Source organism: Macrotis lagotis, chromosome 1, assembly GCF_037893015.1.
Source record: "Macrotis lagotis isolate mMagLag1 chromosome 1, bilby.v1.9.chrom.fasta, whole genome shotgun sequence".
Classification (NCBI taxonomy): Eukaryota; Metazoa; Chordata; class Mammalia; order Peramelemorphia; family Peramelidae; genus Macrotis; species Macrotis lagotis.
The window spans coordinates 898,667,737-898,693,728 of record NC_133658.1 but is presented as its reverse complement, the minus strand read 5'-3'; the positions used below and the strand labels follow the sequence as shown (position 1 = coordinate 898,693,728).

At 40.8% G+C, this 25,992-nt stretch overlaps 1 protein-coding gene across 3 annotated transcripts in view; it reads right to left on the bottom strand.

The window, feature by feature from the left end:
• Window positions 1-25,992, bottom strand: part of SDF4 (stromal cell derived factor 4) — a 55,598-nt gene that overhangs the window by 11,282 nt on the left and 18,324 nt on the right. For all 3 annotated transcript variants that reach the window (XM_074218777.1, XM_074218778.1, XM_074218776.1), the window contains 2 exons: window positions 16,265-16,401; window positions 10,421-10,534 (listed from right to left, as the gene is read on the bottom strand). In XM_074218777.1, coding sequence (XP_074074878.1) covers window positions 10,421-10,534; window positions 16,265-16,401 — 251 coding nt within the window. The remainder of the gene's footprint in view (window positions 1-10,420; window positions 10,535-16,264; window positions 16,402-25,992) is intronic.

The following is a 25,992-nucleotide window of genomic DNA, read 5'->3' as shown; positions in this document are numbered from 1 at the left end:
CTGTTTCATTGAATGTCCATCTTTTTCCCTGGAAGAGGATATTCAGTTTTGCTGGGTAGTTGATTCTCAGTTGCATTCCAAGCTCTTTTGCCTTCCAGAATATTATATTCCAAGCCCTACAAGTTTTAATGTAGTTGCTGCTAAATCCTGTGTGATCCTGACTGCAGCTCCACAGTATTTGAATTCTGTCCTTCTGGCTGCTTGTAATATGTTCTCTTTGACTTGGGAGTTCTGGAACTTGGCTAGAATATTCCTGGGGGTTTGTTTTTTTGGGATCTCTTTCTCGGGGAAATTGGCGGATTCTCTCAGTTTGTATTTTGCCCTCTGCTTTTAGGATATCAGGGCAATTTTCCTGTAGTAATTCTTTGAAAATGATGTCAAGGCTCTTTTCCTGATCATGAATTTCAGATATTCCAATTTTTAAATTATCTTTCCTGAATCTGTTTTCCATATCAGTTATTTTTTTCAATGAGATGTTTCACATTTTCTTTTTCTTTTTTTGCAAGGCAAATGGGGTTAAGTGGTTTGCTCAAGGCCACAGAGGTAATTATTTAAGTGTCTGAGCCAAATTTGAACTCAGATACTCCTGACTCCAGGGCTGGTGCTCTATCCACTGCGCCACCTAGCCACTCCTATGTTTCACATTTTCTTCTAATTTTTCATTCTTTTGGTTTTGAAGTACTGTGTCTTGATTTCTCATAGAAATCAGCAGCTTCCCTCAGTTCCATTCTACATCTGAAGGATTTGTTTTCCTCAGAGAGCTTTCTTATCTCTTTTGCCATATGGCTAATTCTGCTTTTTAAAGCATTCTTTTCCTCACTAACTTTTTTGAACTATTTTATCCATTTGACCTAAGCTGGTTTTTAACATGTTATTTTCTTCAGCATTTTTTTGGATTTCCTTGACTAAGCTACTGACTTCTTTTTCCATGTTTTTCCTGCATCTCTCTCATTTCTTTTCCCAATTTTTCTTCTATCTCCCTCACTTGATTTTCAAAGTCTTTTTTGAGCTCTGTCATAGCCTGAGTCCAACTTCTGTTTTTCTTGGAGTCTTTAGATGCAGGAGCTTGGACTTCCTCATCTTCAGACTGAGTATTTTGATCCTTCTTGGGATCATAGACAAAGTATTTCTCAATGGTGTCTTCTTTGTTCTCTGCTTACTCACTTCTCCAGCCTGTCCCTGGTTTGGGGGTATTTCCTGAGCTTTTGAGTATTATTGGGACACACAAGGATCTCTGTGTGTGAGGCTCTTGTCTTCCCTCCTGGTCTGCAAATGACCACAAGTGCACCCCTCTGCCATGGAGCTGAGGTTGGGGGGGAGGGGCTGCTGTTCTATGGGGGGGCCTAGACTGTGATCAGGATCTGAATGTGGTCAGAGCCCCAGAGTCCTGTTCTAGGGACAGAGGACAGACCTCGACAGTCTCTCTCCACTCCCCTCCCTAGGCTGAGCACTCACGCCTGGGGGCTCCTACTTACTGGCTTCGCCTGCTTCCAGTTCCTGGATCTGGGCTGCAGCCCTGTTGCTCACTGAGTGCCCTAAGGGCTAGGCTTCACCAGAAGTTCCCCTGCTGATTCCCCCCAAGTTGTGCCCAGTGCTCCCCAGGGCGTAGGTCAGGAAACTGTCCCCCAGCGCCCTGGGGCTGCCTCTGGGAGGCTGAAGTTCCTTCACTCCGGAGGGCAGCCCCTCTAACCCTGTGGAGTGGAGCCTTTCCACTCTTTTCCAGGTTATCTTGGGCTGGAGAATTGCCTCACTGGATACCTCTATGGGTTCTGTCTCTTGAAAATTCAGTTAGAGTCCTTATTTTATAAGTTTGGAAATATCAGAGAAAGAACACATAAGAGAGGATCCTCTCCTGCTGCTATCTTGGCTCTGCCCCCCAACAGTCCTTTCTAAGACTGTTTCAACAGCTATAGAAAGAACATTCAAGGACCAGACAAGACTAACTCCAGGCCTTGGTCACAACCACTTCAGCTAAATAAAAAGTCAGAGGTTAGCACTCTCCTTCTGAGAAAGGGAAAGAGAGGAGGCCAGATGTAGTGACATAGTCATGTCAGACAAGAAGGATAGCCTTCCAATGTCAATGATCTCAGGGGAAAGTATTTCCAGCTGACCAAGCAAGGAAGACTTCAGTATTTGGAGAAAAATGTACGGAAGAGAAAATCTGCTTCTCACCCAGGCAGTAGGCAACTCAAGTCAAACAAAACTTTCATGAAGCTCATTGGCTGTTACTGGACAGCAGGCATCACCAGAATCTCAGGTGGCCTGGGAAAACTGGGGGCTAGTCCAGCTGTTCTCAAAGTGTGGTCCAAGATCCCCAAGGCCCCTATGACCTTTTCTAGGGCTCCAAAAGGTCAAATCCATTTTTACAATATACTAAGAGAATATTTGCCTATACCTTTTTCAAACTATCTTTATAACGTGATTTCATATATTTTAACATGTGGGCTTATTATTTTAAATGAATAAACATTTAAAAATTGATTGGTTTTAAGTTCTGATATGGTCATTATAAATATATGTGCCAATGATAGGAATACAAATACAAGCAAGAAGAAAAGGAGGACTCTGCTGGGGCCTGGTGGACAAAGTCTGAAGACATGGCTGCTTGTCACTTTCCATGAAAAGGAGGCTCTGGGGAAGCCATGTATTTTTACTAAGAGGAGGGGGCTCCAAGGAGAGAGTGAACATGCTTCAGTATGAAAATAGCATAGGTGGAGAAAGGGAATTTCCAGGTTGAGGAGGCTGTTCTGGGTAGGAGAGGATGCCAAGAAAGAAGTCGCACAGCCAAGAACCCTCTCAAAGGCCTTAGTCTTTCAGACTTCTGAAGTCCATTTCTTTACCCTAAGTCTAGAATCTGACATTTATTCCTTTGAAATTTCATCTCATGACATTCAGTCCAATTCTCTCAAGTCTGTTAAAGAGAGTGAGAGGAGAAAAGAGGAGAGTGTGTGTGTGTGCATATGTTAAGTTGTGTAAGTTAAGATCACTGGCCAGCTTTCATCCAAGTCACCAATAACTTGGGATTATTGCTGGAGCTCTTAAATACAAGGCCATTGTTCCTTCTTCTGATTACAGAGACAAGATTCTTATTTCTTGTGCTACCAATGCTGAGTCATATGTAACTAAAATCTTGGCAGAGAAACTGAAGGTCAATTTTCTTAGTCTAAGTTATTCTCATGTGCAAAGGGACAAACTACAAGAATTTCCACTAAAAGCACATTATGGATATTATTTCTTATTATACTATGAACAGACCAGAAAGGGATAAAAAGTATGAAAATGAGATTTGAAAGAGTCCAGTTTCAAGATGCAGATAAGCATCCAGCACCTGACACTTAAGTTGAAGGGCTACATCATCCCAAATCCTGGAGCTCAGGAGCCTCTCTTAGGGCACTGGATCCCTTTCCAATTACCTAGTTCCACCTCTCCTAGGAATCTCTAACCTTGTCCCCTAGGGAACTATAAGCTCCTGTATCTTATTTGATCTTTTTAGTGAGGGACCAGGCACTTGGTCAAGACGATGTCAGAAAGTCCTAGGTTTACATCACTTACTAGCTGTGAAAGCCAGGAGCTTCAGGGTCCTTCCCTGTAAAATGTTGTCCACACCCCATCCCCCCAAGAGTACCTGTCATACAGGACTACTGAGAGATTCAATGAGAGAGAGCGTGCGAAGGGTTTGGTATTCTTGGCAAAGCCCCCACGCTGGGCACAAGATCTTGAACATAAAAGAGTGCTTGACAAACCTATTGTAACCTACTCAGCGTTCTGGTAAAGGAAAATGATACACGTGGTTCCAAGACTAAGGGAAAATACCTGTACTGCAGAGAAGTCTAAGTTAGATTTGCATTTTGGTAACTTTCTGATGAATAAGAGGTAAAAACAACCAGTTTTCAAATGACTACTACACACATAGATTAGAGCACTGAGCCTGAGGAGGAAGAGACCACAGGGTTCAAGCACTGACTGGACAGGAATTTCTTATCCAAAATTCCTTGAGTCTTCTAGGGAGGTTGCCTAAGGTTCTACCTCTCTGGAGCTCCCTGATTGCTCACACTTCTGTCCTTGAAGACAGGCTCTCATATCCATTCATCCTGTCCTCCCCTAACAAATCTTCTCTCTTTTCCAATCTAAACCTCTCTCACTCCACCAAGGGATCCCCATAGAAGATAGGCTCCAGGTGCTTCACCATTCAGGTCATCCCCACCTTTGGTCATTCTTCTGCTTGTCAATGACCTTTCTAAACAGTGGAACCCCAAACAGACATATCAATTGTGGTCTGAGAAGGGCAGAGGACAGAAGGATTGTCTCTCCTATTCCTCAGAAGGTAGACCCAGGCTCTACTCACCCTGGGAGCTGCCATGTCACATTGGTGACTCACACAGAGGTCATCAAACTCCAATAAATTTTCCACAAAGACCAGGGCCTAGACCCATTCCCTCCCCTGTTTGTGAAGTTCTTTAGAACACAACAAAACCTCACATTTATTCCTATGAAATTTCATTCTATGAAATTCAGTTCCTTTTTCCAGACCATTGAGATCTTTAGGGACTGTCACACTAATTCTAACTAGCCTTCCTAGCTTTGGATCCTCTTTATATTAAAAAGATATGCCAACTGTGCTTTCTTCCAAGTTAATGATTCAACTTTTTCCCTTTTTTTTAATTTAATTTTTTGTTACATTTCAAGTTCTGAACTTTCTTTTTCCCTTCCCACCCCTATTGATTCCATTATTAAATTGGCTGAGGCCAAGAAAAGATTCCTGTGTTATTGTCCACAAAATGACATGGACTTTGAATGATTACTTTAAGGGCTCCAGCCTATACCTTTCTAGCTTATCTATATGGAGATCATGAGCAACTTGGTCAAACACTTTACTGAAATCTAAGCAGACTCTCCATCACATTGTCTCACCAGCTTAAACAAGTTTGAAGTCCAACCATAAAAGGAGATTAGGTCAGTCCTACAGAACCTCTTCTTGAGAAAGTCACATTGTTTCTTAATGATCACCATTTCCCTTTGGAAATATTAGAAATAGGGGTGGCTAGGTGCAGCAGTGGGGGTGGCTAGGTGGTGCAGTGGATAGAGCACCAGCCCTGGAGTCAGGAGGACCTGAGTTCAAATCCGGTCTCAGTCACTTAATTACCTAGCTGTGTGGCCTTGGGCACACCACTTAACCCCATTTGCCTTGCAAAAACCTAAAACAAACAAATAAATAAATAAATAAGAAATATTAGAAATATTTATAAATCAGGAGATGTATCCAGTTTTCCTATATTCCTCTATCATGAGATGATATATAAGATGAAGTAGTCACTACCCCAAAGTCTTCATCATTCCTATTTCAGCAGCAGGGGGTTCCTTATCAGTTAGTACCAAGCCCAGAATAACAGTGGCCCTGGATAATTCTACCATCCTTGAAAAATGTAATTAATATTGCTATGATAATCTTATGTAAAACATGTTACAAAGTTTGAAGAACAATGTAAAAGTCAGACCTAATTAGACCAGAGCTACCACTAAGACAAGTCCATGTTTATCAACTGCTTTGCTTTTTCCAAAGACAGTGCCAGGAGACAGCCAGAGATATGTGGATAAGCCTCCCCTTGTGATTATCTTTGCCAGATTGGTGAGTTTCTCAAACTCATCATTAATGTCCTCCTTCCGTCTTGCACTTTTAGTTTCTGATCCCACTGAACCTTAGTCAAAGGTTCTTCACCATGTTCCACCCTGTCCCCCACACTAGAGTCCCCAGCCTCCTTACACAAATACATCATCTTGATATAGGATGCTTTTTGATTTGCCTATTCCAATCGGATGCAGTTTAGGGTGTGTGTTCAGCTAAGACTAGTACCTTGGTGTAAGGGCTGCTTTCCACCTTTGATGTCCACCTGAGCTTCCTAACACTTCCCTGTGGCTCCAAGAAACTGTAGCATGCACAGCAGCTATACCCCAATACACTGTTTCTACAGATAGACTAAAGCAGGTTGAGGGTAACTGAGGGAGTCTAAAATCCATCAGTGGGTTGGGGGTGGGGTGGGGAGTGTCTATCCCAAACATATTTAGTCTTCCACTGCTGGAATGGTCATATGAGAACATTCTTTCCAATGGCCACAAAGGCAGCTGAAGGAGGCACTGCAGAGCACTTAAGCTTGGTTATACATGGAAGACACCAAGGTCATCCACTGCATCTAGAGCCATCACCAGCTGACTTGATTCAGTCTTGTCACTGGACCATGAAGAGAGAGTGAGGTTGACAACTTTGTGCAACTCTACCTCACTTAAATTCAATTAATACACAAATCAAAAAACATCACCCATAGAACTTTAACATTCCTACTCAAAGTCTTATGGCAATAGGCAAGTGATGAAGCAGCAGATGTGGATACATTGGGAGCTGTAGTCACAACTCTGCACACAGGTGACCCAGGCCTTAGGGTAGTCCCTTCACTGGAAGCAGCAAAGATACTGCTCACCTCCTGGTGTGTGGAAGAGACTAGAAAAGGTGCCCTAAAAATTGTCTGCTTACCCAACTCTACTACTGCAGGTAGAAATTTCACCCTGAAGATGAAATACAAAAAAGCTACACAAACTTCTGGAAAGATGATTTCATTCAGTGCTTGAAACATGCACACATTCACAGATAACACAAGATCCTGACGGAAGGTAACATATCCAAATAACAGTTCTGAAACAAGACTGGCGAATGAAGGCCAGTTTCCTGAAGTTGGAGCTCGAGACACATTGTTCTGGAGTGGCTACAGTGAAGGGAAGCACTGTGAAGCTGAGGGAGGTTTTGCAACCAAAACTAACTTAGTCAACGAGTTTGTATGCCTACCAAAAAGGAGTGAATGACAGTTCTTGAAAATACCACACCACTATCATCAGTGCCTATACTCCCACCATGAAGAATCCTAACGAAGTCAAAGAAAAATTTTATGAAGTTTTGGAGGCTCTTATCGTTTTACCAAAGGAGGCCAAGATTATAATTCTGGGTGACTATAATGCTAGAGTAGGCTCAGACTACCAAATATGGGAGGGAGTCCTTGAAAGGAATAGATTTGGAAACAGTAATAGTAATGATTACCTTCTACTGAAGACTTGCACATCTCATGACTTTCTTATCACAAACATTGTCTTCCATTTACCTAAATGCAACAAAACTTACTGGACATAACTCTTGTGGCAAACATTGGCATCTATTAGACAATGTGATTGTTAAGAAGTGACAGACAGAATGTGAGAGTGACAATGTATGGTGCAAAGTGCTGGACTGATTACAGACTCATCCTCTCCATTCAAATGAAGCTGCAGCCCCAAGGCAAAATAAATACTAGAATTAATGTCAAGAGATTAAAGGGCTTCTCTGAGTGGGAACAGTTTATTGCTAACTTGGAGGGAAAGCTAGGTCTACATACATTTGGCAACAGTGGAGCAGAAAAGAATTGGGCAGCCTTCAGAGATCTAGTGTACAGTATTGCATTTACTCATCTGGATCAGAAAATTCACAAACATAAAGACTGGTTTCATGAAAATGATGGGGGAAATATAGAAGCTGCTAAAGGAAAACCAAAAACTCCACAGGGTTCACCAGTGGGATAGTTCATCCATTTCTAAGAAGGCAACATTTAATTCCATCAAAAACAAAATACAAGTGAAGCTTAGAGAGACTCAGGATTCTTGGCTCAGTAAGAAAGCAGATGAAATTCAGTTTTATACTGATAGTAACAATCCAAAGTGTTTTGATGATGCCCTGAATGTAATTTATGGGCCAGGGGTTTACAGTGTTGATAGTCATATGCTTAGTGATAGGGATGTGATCCTGGAGAGACAGACTGAACAAACAGACTGCCAATGCAGAAGTCACTGCCCCTATACCTCAAGTCAAATCAGTCTCTAGCTGAAGTTCCAACTGAGAAAGAGGTTTCTGAATGTCATTAGACTCCTTTCATGTGGCAAAGCACCTGGTGCTGATTTTAGTCCAGCTGAGATTCATGAGGAGGAGGAGGATCCATTGCTCATAAAAAAGCTGAATGAAGTTTTCCAGGTTATATAACTAAAGGTGGTTATCCCCAGGAATTCAAGGATGCTTCCACGGTCTATCTCTAACACAAAGGGAATAGATTGTCCTGTGATAATCACAGTGGAGTTTCTCTTAATTCTTACCAGAATCATTCTTAATAAGTTGATTCTTCACCTGGAAGCTGGTCACCTTCCTAAGAGCCTGTGAGGCTTCAGAAAGGGTTAAGGAGCAGTCAATAAGTGTTTTCTGCCCTACAATTTCAAGAAAAATGCCAAAGGCAGAACAGAGGACTGGTATACAATGGTTGCAAATCTGACCAAGGCTTCTGATACAGTTGGTCATAAGGATTTATGGAAGCTTTTCTGGAGAAGTTTCTCAGTATTATATGTCAATTGCATGACACTATGCATGTCTGAGGTCTGGATGGCGGACAATGCTCTTGAGATTTCCCGGTCATCAATGGAGTGAAACAAGGACCAAATGCCTTCCCCAAGGATGAACATGGTCTCAAGGTCTGATGGCAAATTCTTCGACCTGGAAAGGCTACAAGCCAAAACCAAAGTGGAGGGAATGCTGAAGCATGATCTTCTATTTCTAGATGACTGCATACTCAATGCAGCCTTTGAAGCTGAGGGGCAAGAAAGTGTAGATCCATTCTTGGCTGCTTGTGCTCATTTGGGTCTAACAATTACGAACAAGAAAACTCAGGTGCTCTATTAGCCAGCGTCACATCATCCATATGTAGAACTATCAGTTACAGCAAATGGAGGAATTCTGGATACTTGGATAAGTTCACTTACCTTAGCAGTGTCCTTTCCAGGTAGGTACACATTGACAATAAAGATGACACATGCATTGCCAGAGCTAGCTCAGTATTTGGGAGACTCCGAAAGAGTGTGGGAGAGAAGAGGTATTAAACTAACAAACTGAAAGTCTGTAGAGCTGTTGTGCTGACCTCATTGCTATATGCCTGTGAAACTTGGACAGTCTACCAGTGCTCCATGTCAGGAAACAATCACTTCTATTTAAATTGTCTTAGGAAGATTCTGAAGATCACCTGGCAGAAGATACCAGACACTAAGGTCTTTTCTTGAGCTAAACTGTCAAACATTCAAACTTTAATACAGAGATCATGACTCCAATGGGCTGATCATGTTGTTTGAATGCCAAACATATGTTTGCCAAAAAGACGATTTTATGGAGAACTCACACTGAGCAAGCACTCAGAATAAGCAATACAGGGATACTCTCAAGGTCTCAAGAACTAGAACTGATTATGCAGCATGGAAGACACTGGCACAGGACTATTCAGCATAGCACTCATTGGAGAGGGTGCTGTGCTCTATGAGCAAGGCAAAATGGAACCTGCTCAAAGGAAATGTGAGATGTTCAAGTTTAGAATAACCACCCTAGATGTTCACATGAACTATTTGTACCTGACCTGTGATATCAGGTGATAGAGCATTCCAAGTTCGTATCAGAATGTATCCAGTTAGACACATTGACCTGTCTCTATCATAGTGATGTCGTTTAGGACTTCTTCGATAATGAAAGACAAGAACCAACCAACCAACCAACCATTCCAATTAGGTACTTCCTTGTGAATAGAGCATACCCATTTCCATAGCCATGTTCACAATTTGCCTCCTCATAGTAATACCTCCAAGACAAGCTGCTTTTTACTCATACTCTAAACATTTATGTATAAAAAAACATATGTCCCCACATAATCACCAGGAGCAGATTGTGGCATTAGGGTTTAATGGTTGGATAGGTTCTCTATCCTCTCTTGGATACAGGAATCATTCAGAAGATTCAACTGGATGTAAGGAAGAATTCTTAACTATCAAAACACAATCCTAGACCACCCAAGATTAGAGCATCTCCTTAGAGAGCTAAAGGAAAAGAATAAGAAACCATCTGGCAGAGAGAAGGATGAGAGACTCTACTGAATGAGGCTCCAGTTTTAATATTTTTTAGTTTGAAGTCTCTATGTAAAGACATACCATTCTTCTTACCAATGTGCCTAGAATTCAACTCCTCTGCTCATTCTTGCGTAGAGGCCTCTGAACCCCCCAGTCTTGCACACCTGGCAGTTACCCACCTGTCCTTGCTACATTAGACAGTTACCTCCCCACACTCAGGTCCTGCATATTAGACAATAAATTACATGTCCCCACCCCACACATCTGGCAGCTGGTTACCACTCCCAGTCCTGTACATTTGGCAGTTAGCTGCCCCCTCTCCCCACCCTCACCATTCAGCACATCTCTCGCTCTGTACCAACAAACCTCCAGCAATCAATGTTCAATACATGGCTAGCCCAAGAAAGAAGTAATGGAACCCCAGAAAACTTCCAGAAAAGCTGACACAAGAGCTACAATGCTCTTGTGGACTTACTTTCTTCATCTATTTTCAGCTCCTCATTGTTTTTTATCTTTTCTGCAATCTCTTTATCGTTGTGGCCTTTGCTTGCCAAAAATTTCACTTTATATTCATCCCAAGATACACGGCCTAAAAAAAAAATGCATCAAACATGTTATTCTACTTTTCTTATACACTTGTTAAGACCTTAATACTACAGTCATATAAAAAAGATAGGAAAAAACCCAACCAGTCCTTTCACTATGGTTTTAGGAGGAATCTTCCCAAATACTTAACTAGTTGATTTTTTTCTCTCTGAAAAAAAAGACCTCAAAAAAACATTTTTCTTGAGCCCAATTTTACTTTAGCCAAATTGGGGTGTGGTGTGTGTGTGTGTGTGATGTGGTAGAGAAAAGCAGTTAAATAAGAAACCACCTAAGGAAACTCTACATGTTGGCTTCTACCTTCCCCTAGCTCCGCTTATCCCTCTATGATCACATCACACCAGAAAATACTATAGAGTTGAACAGACCCAAGGGGTAAAAGGCAGTATGGTTAAAGGAAATATTCATAATAACCCAAAAAGAAGAAACCACAAAATACAAACCATATTATTTATAGTATGCAAAATTTGAAAGCATTTGTAAAGACAAAATCAATGCAACCAAAATTAGAGGAGAAAGGGTCAGGCTGTATGGAAAAACCATGATGATTTCTAATTCAAGGTTGATGTTCAAGACCTAGGAGTGAATTGTCACAAATATATAAAATTAATAGTCAATTTTTAATTATGAACATTTTAAAAATTCATTTCCATATTAGTCATACTGTGATGTTTGTCCTTTGTTCCTAAAGAAGACCATAACATCAAGAAGATGAAGGATTACAGGAATGAAAGATGCTGCCAACTCTGCCAAATAAGTGATGATGTTGACTGGTTTTGCTCAACAATTTTTCTTGTTAAACAAGGGAGGATTTGACACAGGGAGAAGTTTATTAAGAAGCAATTACAAAAAAAAATAAAATTTTTAAAAAAGTGATTACAATTTAAAAAGCAAATGGCAGGGCAACTAGGTGGCACAGTGGATAAAGCACTGGCCCTGGAGTCAGGAGTACCTGGGTTCAAATCCGGTCTCAGACACTTAATAATTATCTAGCTATGTGGCCTTGGGCAAGCCACTTAACCCCATTTGCCTTGCAAAAAAAAAACCTAAAAAAAAAAAGCAAATGGCACAACTGGCCCTGGAGTCAGGAGTACCTGGGTTCAAATCCGGTCTCAGACACTTAATAATTATCTAGCTATGTGGCCTTGGGCAAGCCACTTAACCCCATTTGCCTTGCAAAAAAAGAAACCTAAAAAAAAAAGCAAATGGCACATATAAACATTTAAAAAATACCAAAATTTCTAGAATATATCAAAAGCAAATCTTAGAGGAAAAATTATCTCTCTGTAAACATAAAGAAAATATAAGAATTAAATGAACTAAGTATGCAATTTTAAAAGTAGGAAATGAAAAAAAGCAATATATGCAAAAGCAGAAATCTTGAGAATGAAAAATAAAAACCTACTTTATGAAAAATAAAATTAAAACTTGCTTTTTTGAAAAAGTTTTGGACTATACAGATCTTTGGCAGCATAGGGATACATGTCTCTCTTTTTTAGTGTGCTGTCCATATTTACCATAGGTCTCTTTTCAAGGAGTGTTTTTTAATTTCATACCACCTACAGTGATTTTTTGAGTCCAAGAATAGAAATTCTAACACGGCTTCCATTTCTTCCTCATTCTATTTGCCAGGAAGCAATGAGACCATTTGCCAAGATTATAAATGGGATCTTTACTGTTGTTGTTTTTGTTTTATGTTAAGCTTCAAGCCAGCCTTTACAATTTTTCCTTTCACCCTCACTGAAGCTTTCTAATGCTTCTTCACTTCCTGCTACCAAAGTAGTATCATCTGCATGTATAAGATTGTTGGTATTTTTCTCAGTCACCATAATTCCAGCTTTTGAGTCATCCAGGCATTTCACATGAATCACTCTGCATTTAAGTTAAATAAGGTGACAATATACATCTTTGTCATTTTCGTTTCTCAATCTTAAACCAATCAGTCATTCTATGTTCAGTTCTAATCATTGCTTCTTGACCCACAAATAGGTTCCTCAGAGTATTCCCATCTCTTTGAAGACCTGCCACATTTTGTTGTGATTCCCACAGTCATAGGCTTTAATGTAGTCATAAAGCAGAAAATAGAGGATTTTCTGAAACTTCCTTTCTTTCTCCATAACTAATCTGGGGTCTAGTTGTTCTGCCTCTTCAAAAAAGAGCCTACTCTTCTGGTAATTGCTGAAGCCTAGCCTGCAGCATCCTTGCTGGTATATGAAATGGGTATAATTATTTGGTAATTGGAACAGTCCTTTTTTAGGCTGGGATATAAAATGAACTTTTTCAATTGGATGGTCACTGTTGGATTTGCTGCCACTTTGAATGCATCACTTTAAAAGCATTATCTTTTTGGGTTTTAATTAGCTCTGCTGGAATTCCATCACCTCCACCAGGCTTCTAAAGGCTTTCTTGACTTCACTCTTTAGGATGTCAGGCTCTAAATTAGTAACCACACTATCTTAAGTTACTGATGATGTTAAAATGATTCTTCCTTTTTTCTTTTGTAAATTCTTGCAACCTCTTCTTAATGTCTTCTGCTTCTATTAAGTTCCTACCATTTTTTGTTTTTTATCATGACCATTTTTGTATGAAACTATCCCATAATTTCTTAAATTTTCTTGAAGATATCTCTTATCTTTATGTTTTTTTCTATTTCTTTGCATTATTCATTTAAGAAAACCTTATTAGTCTCTGGAATTCTGTAATCAATTGGGTATATCTTTCCCTTTCCCTTAGCTATTTATAGTCGTACTAGGCAGTCATTTTGTTGTCTAGTTCTTCTTCATCTTTGTAATGTCTGTTGCTGCCTCCTGTATAATGCTATTAACCTCTGTCCATAGTTCTTCAGGCACTCTGTCTATGCAATCTAATCCCTTAAATCTATCTATCACTTTCACTTCATATTCACAAGGGATGTTAATTAGGTCATGCTTATGTGGTCTGATGGCTTTCACTCTTAAATTTAAGTTTGAATTTTGAAATAAGATGATCATGATCTGAACCACAGTCAATTCCAGGTCTTGTTTTAAATGACTGTACACATCTTCTCCTCCTTTAGCTGTAAAATAGATAATTAATCTGATTTCTATATTAACTATCTGACATTAACAATGTGAAGAATCATCTTTTAGACTACTGAAAATGAGTTACCTTGACAAAACTCTTTTAGTCCCTGTCTTGTTCCAAGACCAAACTGTTATCTCAATTATCTTTTAATTCCCTACTTTAGCATTTCAGTCTTCTATGATAAATGTGACATTTCTAAAAGATGTTATAGGTCTTCATGGAAGTGATCAATTTTGGCCTCTTCAGCATCAATGATTAGAGAGCATAGATTTGTAGAAATTATGTTTAGGCCAATATATTATACCAATATACATACATACATACATGCATACATATATATATACATATATATATCATAAAAAACAGAAATGTGAAATACAAAAGATCACAGAATAAAAAAAATTGAAAAGAGAATTATATCAACTATCTGCACAGCTATGAGATAAGAGGGCAACTAGGTGGCTCAGTGGATTAGACCACCGGCCCTCAAGTCAGGAGTACCTGAGTTCAAATCCAGCCTCAGACATTTAATAATTACTTAGCTGTGTGGCCTTGGGCAAGCCACTTAACCCCATTTGCCTTGCAGAAAAAAAAAACAAAACCCCCCCAAAAAAGTTGATTACAGAGGATAAAACAGATAACTTTAAATTGTATGAAATAAAAAATGTTAACAAACCAATAAAATAAAAGCACCTGATACCCAAAATATATAAATAACAAAAGAAATAAGACAAAATTCTATCCCATCCTTTTCTGAGCCCCAGTGGATTAGTGGTCAAAGGATGTGAACAAACAGTTCTCAAAAGAACTGGAAATTTTGAATAACCACAGGAAAGGCTGCTCCAAATCATTTAAGAAAAATGCTGATCTTTCACCACACACTCAACAAATTGGCAAAGATGACAAAAAAAAAAACAAGTATACTTAAATGTTTCAGGAGTATTAAAAAGAAAAGCACACTAATCTGCCATGAGTTGACATGTAAACTGGTCTAATCATTTTGGCGTAGTAGATAGAGCACCGGCCCTGGAGTCAGGAGTACCTGAGTTCAAATCTGGCCTCAGACACGTAATAATTACCTAGCTGTGTGGTCTTGGGCAAGCCACTTAACCCCATTTGCCTTACAAAAACCATAAAAAAAAAATTAAGAATTAGGTTTAAAAAAGTAATAAAGTGCTCATAATCTCTAAGATATCCCACTGCCAGAACTATACCCCAGAGGTCAAAGACAGAAGTAAAACCCCACTTGCACTGTGACAGTCACAGAAACATTTTTGTGGTAGAACATTGGGAAGCAAACTGACCAGGGATTTCAGGTTATGAGTGTGTAACACTATGATGGCCTAGTAAGAACTCTTGAATGTGAATACTCCTGAAGCTTAGGAAGATCTCTGTGAACTGCTGCAACATGAAGAACCACAAAAATACTCAAGTATTCAATGACCACAATTAGATCAAGAGAAGGAAATGACCCAAAGATGGACACGGCATGCTGGGAAGCAATGGTCAAATGCATCCTAAAGAGTGGACAGGAGAAGACACTGCACCCTAACCTCTTTGAAAAGGCAAAGAGGGATCATGGGGAGGAGATGCTCTAAAGAATGGCAGGCTTTTTCATGCTTCAGTCAGTTTTTCTGTACTTTCCTTTCTCTGTTAAAAAAAGATAACTCTCAGGGAGGATGGGGGAATGATACTTCAAGAATAGAGGCACTATAAAAACAAAGTATCAATAAAAGGGTTTTTTAAGGGTTTTTTTTTTTGCAAGGCAAATAGGGTTAAATGGTTTGCCCAAGGCCACACAGCTAGGTAATTATTAAGTGTAGGAGGCCAGATTTGAACTCAGGTACTCCTGACTTCAGGGCCAGTGCTCTATCCACTGAGCCACCTAGCCACCCCAATAAAAGTTATTTTTAAAAATTAAAGACATTCTAAATTGTTAGTCTCTGTGTCCTTTACTGATTTTCTTCAGTCCTTTTCTAATTCTTCAGATTTTGTTATTTTTAAAACATGATTTTTCTCTGTTTTTATTAAGAGTCCTTCATTTATAAATATTCAGAACAACACTTGCAGTAGAACCTTTCAAATTTATTTTTATGTTTACTCTAAATGGTAGCAATCAATCAGTTTATTTCCTACTTCATATTTTCAAATCAACTGTATTCAAACTTTTTACTGTGATGAACACCTTCCTAAGTGGGGAATGATTCTGACTGTGCCCAGTGTAGCAACCAACAAGTATTCATTAAATGCCTCTTCAGGACTTGGCATTGGGCTGTTTCTCCTTCCAAGACTTAACTAGCCTTGCCTATTCTACACTTAAGCGACTGGCAGACACCCTCACCATGCTGGAAGGAGACAAGTTGACTTGTCTCCCTGCTCTCCTCTGGGTCTATGACCCTGTGCAATTAAGGGAAAAGAAAACCCCCCAGTGAGCAACTTTCCACCTAGCCAGGGGCCTGGGTCCAGGCAGTTGTGCTTTATCTGGGTCAGCAGACAATCTTCCTTGGAGTCTAAGTCCTTGCTGCTCATGGATAGGCTCTCCCTCTAAGAAGCTGTCTATGCAGCCTCAAAGCTTTTCAGGTAGGAAGGGGACCAAGCTAATTCCCTTAAAGAGGTGCACTGGACGAAGGGGTTGTGGGGAGCATGAGCCTACCGTCGCCGTCAGGATCAACTGCTCGGAAATGCATCTTGTTCTCTTTGACAGCTTCCTGAAAGTGCTCCTCTGTCTTCTCCATGATCCAGCGCTGCATTTCTTTGGCACTGATCCTTCTGTCATTATTAACATCCACCCTGTAAATATGCACCAAGGTCAATGGAACTAGAGAAGAGTCATGGCTTACATCCTAGGAGAGGCAGTATAAATGAGAACAATGGCTACTTAGGAAAATAACAGGAAGTAAAGTTAGGGGAGGAGAACTAGTCAATTGATCATACTGATCCAATCAAATTATCCAAATAATAAACAATCTTTCAACAGGCATTTATTAAGTTCCTGCTGTCTACCCTCAATGACAGCGGGTAAGTGGTTTACCAACCTTGTGCTCAGTTTCCTCAAAGACACTGGATCAGATAGGTTCGAGTGGGGCTTCTGTGATCTGTCCAGTGAGGTGTCAACCTCTGAGGACACAAACATTCAAGATAAAACACTCCCTACAGTCGAGATGTCTGGATCCCAGGGGTAAAGACCACACTTGAACAAGATATTGAAGTTTGAGAGAAGGCAGAAGCAGTACAAGGAATAGGGAAGGATCCTGGCAAAAAGTGATGCCAGAGCAAGGCCTTGAAGAAAGAGCAGCAGTGGGGAGGACGTGACAGGAGGAATTGGGAGGATGTGACAGGAGGAATTGTGGTGGACACAGAAGGAAGACCAACTACAAAGTAGGGTTGGGGGGAGGTGTCATGTCAGGGAGGCTAGAAAAACTGTCCCTCATCCCTAGTATCTGATCTACTGAGAAAAGACCCCAGCAGGAGAGAGATGAGGGAGTAGTGTCAGATGGATGGGAGAGGTTCATAAGAAGAGACCACCAACACTGACAATTAAGACAATTTAATAAGAGTCCAAAGTCAAACTGCATAAGGTGGTGAGGAGGTGGGTAGTGGCTGCATCCTAGAAAGACCACTTTCTCAGTGAGTCTGGCTAAAAAAAGAAGAAAGGCAAGGCAGAGAGGACAGCTAGGGAGGAAGTGCAGATGGAGGTATGGCAGGTTTGAAGGCTGCTATTAGCAAAGGAACCTGTACAGAGGGAGAGGCTGAAGATCAAAGAGAAAAGGGGATGAATTGGGGAAAGAGCTGCTGGAAGGCAGGACATAGGAGAAGGGCATGTACAGAAGGCTGGCTATGGTCAGAAGGATCCCCTTGAGGGCAGAAGAAGCATTGAGGAGAGGGAGGTCTGGATGGCTCCTGGCTTAAATGGGGAAGCACCAGAAAGCCTGCCCACCTCACCGATGGGTGGGTCCTGTCAACCTGGGACAACTGGGTTCTAGGTTCCCAATCAGCCTGGCTGCACCTTCTCTAAATAAAATCACCCACAGTGATTCTGAAATAAGGTTTTTAGTTTTCACTTAACAAATATCAAACAAAATGGACATTTCCACATATAGAGTAGAACTGAAAAAGATTTGTATTGCGGTTCTCCCGATGCAGAGAGTAAAATGTTCTTTTTCAGTATATAATATATTCAACTTATTTTCAAAACTTTCCTTCCATTCTGAGTTTTAAAATAAGTGGCCTCCATGACTCTCCTTTTTTAATACTACTATCAACTCCTCCCCACCCCTCTCCCATTTGAAGGCAGAAAAGCCAATGTAACAAAGCAACTTCCAACTTTCACTGTGTCCACGCATTTCCCCAAAGGGGAACAGCAGCAGCTACAGTGGCTTAAATGGAGTGAAAACTGTCTCTTGAAGGACATTCCAAGGAGGGGCTCTGAGGAAGGGCACTAAAAGAAGGGGGTGGGGGCTGAGAGAGAGTGGCAGTAAAGTGAAGGTAGACTGCAGACAGCCAATTGAAGTGGGGAGCAGACTGGCAAGCTCGTCCCCTCTTTCTCAGATTTGACAATGTTCCAGAACTGGGAATCAAAGAACTTGGAGAGGAATGAAGAGACGGGAGATAATGAACCTGGCATGCAAGGTGAGAACCACCTGAGACCATCCTACTGACCCACCAATCTAGCAACCCAGGCAAAAAAGGAAAGATGGTTAGTATGCCAGGACGAATTCATGATGGAGTCATGAGTTTCACCTCTGTGATAGCTGTTATTCTTCAGAGGATTACACCTAATGAAGCGAGGTGATCAAAATAATACTGAATACTAGAGCCTGAACTTGTAACTTTACCAAGGTTAAGTTAACCTTTGATACAGATACTACCTGAGCAAGTCAAACTGTAAGACCTTAACTGTTTCTAATCTCAGATAATGGCAGAAAGGGAGGGGATTTCTTCAGCAATAGCTCTGGTTCCATTCTAAAAGTCACACTACCCCCCAAAATTCCCAAAGTAACCACATATGACTATAATAAACAAAGCTAAAATGTCAGCAGATAGCAGATTAAAACAATTTAAATCAACAAGCAGGCCTATCTTTAGAGGGAAATACCATACAGTAGTAGTCACATTTGTAGCCAATGTCTTTTTCTAAATTATATTAACTTGTCTGTTTTTAATGTCTAATGCATGAGCGCATGAATATGCATACACAAACACACACACAGCTGTAAGTTATCTGATGCCTTAAAATTACCTTTGTAGCACTAAGTGGAATAAATTGGATGATTCTGGTTTCCACAAAACTGCATTCTTATTCCCTACTTTAATCCTGACTGTGACATTAGAAGAATTAGGAAAGAAATCAGGGAGTGAAGCTGTGACTTCATTAGTTTAGTACTGGTACAGCAGTGGGCTGGATACAGGAAGACTGGAGTAGAAATTCAGTCTGAGACACTTCCTAGCTACATGCCCCCCCCCATTCATAGTGGCACCTGTCTTCTCAGGGCTGTGGTGAGGACCAAATGAGACGACAAATGGAACTCACGGCTACATGAATGCTAGCTATTATTATCATTAGGAATTCCAAAAAGAGATTCCCTCTGGTGCTCAGATCACACGTTCTTTCCCATTTCTCCAGTCTGAAGCTAGTGTGTGTGTGTGTGTGTGTGTGTGTGTGTGTGTGTGTGTATATATATATGTAGATATTTATATGTATGTAGATATTTATATATGTATATATAAATATACACACATATATGTATATATATAAATATACACATATATACATAATTCTTTTTCTTTATTTTTTTAACTTACACATTACTAAAATATTGTTTACGAGTAAACATAATACCCCCTCCCCCACAAAAATATAAAACCTCAGGAGAAATAAAGTAAAAGAAAGAGAAAAAATGTGTTTCAGTCTGTGTTCTGATACCATCAGCTCTGTCTCAGGTAGATCACATTCTTTATCATAAGTCCATCACATGCTTCCATATTTCTTCACAGTTGCTCCTGCTGATTTGTAATTCCCTTCATCCATTCCTCCCTACTACCCTGTATTCTATTGTCTCTCTCCTTTTACTCTATCCCTCTTCTAAAAAGTGCTGTAGGGCAGTTGAGTGGTGCAACAGACAGAGCACCAGCCCTGGGGCCAAGAGGCCCCAAGTCCACATACCACCCCAAAGACCCAGCAACCATCCAAACCCATGGTCCTGGAGAGGCCACCCAATCCAGCATCTTGCAAAAAGTAAAAAAAAAAAAAGTGTTATATGTGGTGACTATTCTCTCCTATGAGCTACCCTCTCCTTTATCACCCATATCCCCCCCTTCCCCCTGTCCCCCTTCTCCTTTTTTCTCTAGATACCTCTACCCTATTGAGTGTGTATGCTATTTCCTCTCTGAGTCATTTCTGATGACAGTGAAGAGTCCCTCATTACCCCTTGCCTTTCCCCTTCCATATCACTGCAAAAAAAAAATATTTTATATGAAATATCTTAGCCTATTCCACCTCTCCTTTCTCTTACTCCCAGTACATTTCCCTTTTAGCCACTGACTCCATTTTTACAGTATATTATATCTTCAAATTCAGCTCTCTCCTGTGCTTCATCTATAAAAGCTCGTTCTACCTGCTGTAATACATGAGAATGTTCATATGGGCATTATCAGTATCATTTTTCTATGCAGGCATACATGCAGTTCATCCTCATTAAGTCCCACATAATTTACCCTTCTCTTTTGCTCTCTGTGCTTCACCTGAGTCCTGTACTTGAAGGTCAAACTTTCTGTTCAGTTCTGGTTGTTACAACAGGAACATTTGAAATTCCCCTGTTTCACTGAAAGTCCATCTTTTCCCCTGGAAGAGGATGTTCAGTTTTGCTGGGTAGTTGATTCTCAGTTGCATTCCAAGCTCTTTTGTCTTTTGAAATATATTTCAAGGCCTATGAGCCCTTAACGTAGTTGCTGCTAAGTCCTGTGTGATCCTGACGACTGCAGCTCCACGGTATTTGAATTGTATCCTTCTGGCTGCTTGTAATATTTTCTCTTTGACTTGGGAGTTCTGGAACTTGGCTATAATATTCCTGGGGGTTGGTCTTTTTTGGATCTCTTTCTGGGGTGATCAGTGGATTCTCTCAGTTTGTATTTTTGCCTTCTTCTTCTAGGATATCTGGGCAATTTTCCTGTAGGAATTCTTTAAAAATAATGTCAAGGCTCTTTTCCTGATCATGACTTTCAGGTATCCCAATAATTTTTAAATTATCTTTCCTGAATCTGTTTTTCCAGATCAGTTGTTTTATCAATGAGATGTTTCACATTTTCTTCTAATTTTTCATTCTTTTTGGCGTTGAAGTATTGCGTCTTGATTTCCCATAAAAATCAGCAGCTTCCTTCAGCTCCATTCTGCATCTGAAGGATTTGTTTTCCTCAGAGAGCTTTCTTATCTCTTTTTCCATCTGGCCAATTCTGCTTTTTAAAGCATTCTTCTCCTCAATAACTTTTTGAACTGTTTTATCCATTTGACCTCAGCTGGTTTTTAACACGTTATTTTTCTTAAGCATTTTTTTGGATTTCCTTGACCAAGCTACTGACTTGATTTTCATGTTTTTCCTGTATCTCTCTCATTTCTTTTCCCAATTTTTCTTCTATCTCCCTTACTTCCCTTACTTGATTTTCAAAATCTTTTTGAGCTCTGTCATAGCCTTGAGTCCAACTTCTATATTTCTTGGAGTCTTTAGATGCAGAAGCTTGGACTTCCTCATCTTCAGACTGAGTATTTTGATCCTCCATGGGATCATAGACAAAGTATTTGTCAATGGTCAGGTTCCTTTTTTTTTTTCTGTTTACTCATTTCCCCAGCCTGTGCCTGGTTTGGGGGCTTCCTGAGCTTTTGAGTTTTATTGGGACACCCTGACAAAGCCCTCAGTGTGTGAGGCTCTGATTGCTCTCCTGGTCTGTGAATGACAACAAGTGCACCCCTCTGCCATGGGGCTGAGGGGGGGGGTCCCTGTTCTATGGGGGGGGAGCTAGACTGCAATTAGGATCTGAATGTGGTCAGAGTCCCAGAGTCCTGTTCCAAGGACAGAGGACAGACCTTGGAAGTCTCCCTCCACTCCTTTACCTTTGATGGGCTGAGCACTCAGGGTACAGCTGCCTGGAAGCTCCTGCTGGCTGGTTCCACGGCGCCTGCTTCCATTTCCTGGATCTGGGCTGCCGCAGCTGTGCTTAGTGCCACAACTGTGCTGAGAGCATGGGCTTCGTGCTCACTCTGGCAGGTCTCCCGGCTGATCTTCCAAAGTTGTGTTTGGTGCTCCCTGGGGTGCAAGTCAGCAAACTGCTTCTGCTGCCAGGAGTCATGGCTCCCAGGTGCCCTGGAGTTGTTCCTGAGAGGCTGAAGTTTCTTCACTCTGGTAGGGCCACCCCTCTGACCCCGTGGAACAGAGTTTTTCCACTATTTTCCAAATTACCTTGGGCTGGAGATTTGCCTCACTGGATCTTTCTGTGGGTTCTGTCTCTTGGAAATTTAGTTAAGAGTCATAATTTTAAGATTTTTGAAATATTCTGAAGAGAACACCTAGGAGAGACTCTTCTCCTGTCGCCATATTGGCTCCACCCCCCAGAATGAAAGATTTTTAAATGAACCCATAACCAACAACAGCAGAACAAGAGTCTTCTCAGTAATTTAAGACAACAAAAAAACAGCCATTGGCAGCACTCACATCCTCATCCAGTCTAACTCATAACCCCACTCAGCCCAAGATTGGACCCAGACTAAACTCAAGACAGTGATAAAGGAGTATTTATCTGGGTCCAAGTTTTCTCAGATCCGATTTGGGGTGGGGTGTTGTTCTTCTTAGAAGGTGTCATCCTAGAAAGGCCATTACAAAGATGACCTGCTCTCTCAAGTTAGTTGGGGCAGGGACAGTGAGGGGAATAAGCCTCTGCTGGGTTCCAAAGGGAAGGTTGGAGTTTGACCTAAAGGAAGATGACTGGGCATGTTATACTTTCTACTCAACTCATTTGGATTTTGTAAGAGGCCTCCATCTGTATTTTGAATATTCTGAGACATTTTGAGCTGTGCTAAGGACCAGAAATAAAACTCCACCACAGGCATCTATGCTTGGGTTCTGAAGGCAGAGGTCAAACATCCATAAAATTAACACAAATCCTTCAGAAAAGTCCCAAAGGCTTTTACTTTGAATAGGATGATTAAAGCTTATTCTTTCATTTATCAATTAGGGGCTATCTACCTAGAAAAAAATGTTCTCCCTGGCCTTTTTCCAGTTGCAATATTTAAGCCACAGAAAACATTGTTTGAGCAAAAGTCTAGCTACTAAACTTTTAAAAGAGTAGATGGGTGGCTCAATAGAGTGCTGGGCCCTCTTCTTCCTGACTTCAAACTGGGCCTCAGATACTCCAGGTAAGTCACTTCACCCTACCTAAATTCTTTCATCTTTAAAATGGACTGAAGGAACAACTCTAGTATCTCTACCAAGAAAACCCCAAATGGGATCAAGAGGAGTCAGGCACAACTGAAACAACTGAACAAAAAAAATTTTATAAACAGCTCACTGGGAAAATTAAGTATAAGTCAAAATTTGAAAACTTCATCTAAGTTTTTTTAAACCATAAATTAAAGGATATTTCAACTATTTTATTAACCATCTAATCAACAACCTATAGAGTCTTAAGACATTTTCCTACAGAGTCATTAAGGCTCTAGAGTTACAGTGATGTTGACAGATCTGAGGAGAAAATTTGAATACCATAGCCACCAGCAGATCACCACCTGAGCCATCCAGCAGTGGGCTGTAGCAGTGTCTATGTCTGGGTTTTCAAGGGGCCCATCATGAGCCCTTTCTTTACACCACCCATTGTGCTGGTGCTCATGGGGCTAATAAGGACAAACGAGATACCCTTCCTGCCCTATCTACCAAAAGCGAAGTGGCTAAAACATTCTTGGATGGTCTCACTCCTCCTAAGATGGAGGAGGGAGCAAGGGAAAGGAATGTTCTACTGTCACCAACAGAAAGGAATTGGTGCCCAAATTAAATAGAAACCACAGTGACCCTTCTTGGGCATCAATTCATAAGTTTCTGTTAGATACCCCCAGGTGCCAGGCAAGGGACACAAACGCCATGCCTTCCAGGAGCTCACAATCTGGGGAGGGTGATCCCAGGGGCCACTCCCATTTCAGAGTTTATACAGGAGGAGGCTCGACTTCAGAGAAGGGAGAAGAAGGCCAAGGACCATCACTCTTCAAGAGATGTTAGCACAGGAAAGATACCCTAGGGGGTGTCACAGCACACAGAGTGCTGGGCCTCCAAGTGAAAAGATCTAATTCAGATCCAACCTCAGCCCCTTCCGAGCTATGTGACCCTGGACAGGCCACTTAACCTTTCTCTGCCTCCCTGCCTGCCTCCCTGGGTCATTATGAGGATCAGATGGGATAATAATTGGGTATTTAATAAATACTTATTTCCCCTCCTTAAAATGAAATTCTAAAGACACAGATGATTCATTAAGGAAAAAAAAGGGACACTAAAAAAAACAGAGAATTTGTGACCATTTTTAAAAACAGGTGATGGAGGCAAGGGAAGATTAAAAGAATAACTAGTATTAGGTAAAGCTCAAAACGAACAAGAAACTGTCTATGCTAATGACACCTCTGTTTTTAAATAAATTTTTATTGATAGATTTTGTTTTCTTGGCCCCCATATTTCCTAATGTATTCCACATCTCTCTCCTTCCCAGAGAATTATCACTTGTAATAAATAAAAAGAAAAATTCAAAAATACTAAACAAAACTTTTTAAAAGTCTGATATTATATAGTGTCCACCACCATAGTTCTCTTTCTATATAAAAAGGCATTTTTTCTTCTCTGATCATTATATTTACAGCATTTAGTTTTGATTAGTGTGTTTATCATTTATACACTAAAGTAATATTTCATTACACTTAATGACCAGAATTTCCTTAATCAATGAATGTCTACTTCAGTCCAATTCTTTGCTATTAAAAAAAGTCCTGCTGTTACAAATATTTTGACATATACATATATAAGTATATATTAAAAACTTATAATAAAAAGAGTTATCATAAATATTGGTGTATATTTATTTATCACTCATGTCTTTATCATTTTTCCAAGCAAAGACATTTCTGGGTCAATAAAGATTATGGCCATTTTAACCACTTTATGTAAATTACCACCTGTCTCTATGCTGATGATTTTCAAATCTACCTTCCCTGCCCTACGCTCTCTGCTGACCTCCAATTTCCCATTTCCAAATGCCTTTTAGACATATCAAACTGGATCTCTTTTTAATTCATTATATCCAAAACAGACCCCATTATCTTCCCCTCAAACTCTTCCTCTCCTACCTCCTCTATTCTTGGGAAGAGCACTGCCTTCCTCCAAGTCCCTGAAACTCACAACCCAAGAGTCCTCTCCTGGACTCCCCGACTCTCTTTCACTCCCCACATTCATAGTACTGCCAAGGCCTGGTGAAGTCACCTCTGGAGCACCTCTGTCACCTGCCCCCTTCTCTCATCTCATACTGCCCCTACCCTGGTGCAGACCCTCATCACCTCACACCTAGACTGCTACCTCTAGGATAGATACAAAATGCTGTTTGGCCTTCAAAGGCCTTCCCTGCCTGCCACTCTTATCTTTCTAGTCTTCCTACCCCTCAACCCCATCCATGTTCCCTTCTATCCAGTGACCCGGGTCTCTGGCTATTCCATTACCAGATCCTCCATCTTCCAGCTTTGGGTATTCTCCCTAGCCATCCCCCATGTCTGAAGGCTCCTACTTCTTATTTCTGCCTTCTGTCGTCCCTGGCTTCTTCCAAGTCTCAACTAAAATCCCATCTTTTACTGGAAGCCTATCCCACCCTGGCTTAATTTCAATGCCTTCTCTTTGTTCTAGCTACAGTTCGTTTGTACGAAGTTGTTTGTGTTTAAATGACTATAAGAACAAAAAGCATCCACAAAACTGCTCCCCCCCCAAACTTGGAGACAAAGAAGAATCACTCTCGGATTCCACTTGTTTTCTCTGTCAAGGGCACTACTCTCTGCCAAGAACAAAGACCATGAACAGGGAATGAAATGCTTGGAGTCAGAATGCCATATTGTCTCCCAAGGCTTCAGGCTACCAAGTGTGGACAATTCGCTCATGAAGTACTGACAGCTGGCAGGTGCAGCAGCTGAGTCACAGTCGGGGCCTCAGAAGGACCGTGCAGGATGCTCAAAGATCAATGACTGAATCTTAAGACAGCAGAGCAGGATCCTACATCCTGGCTGACCAGATGACAGACTGCATGCTCCATCATGTCACTGAAGAACCCATTTGAGAACACTGAGAAAAAGAAGTGGTTATTGGTATCCCCCAGTGT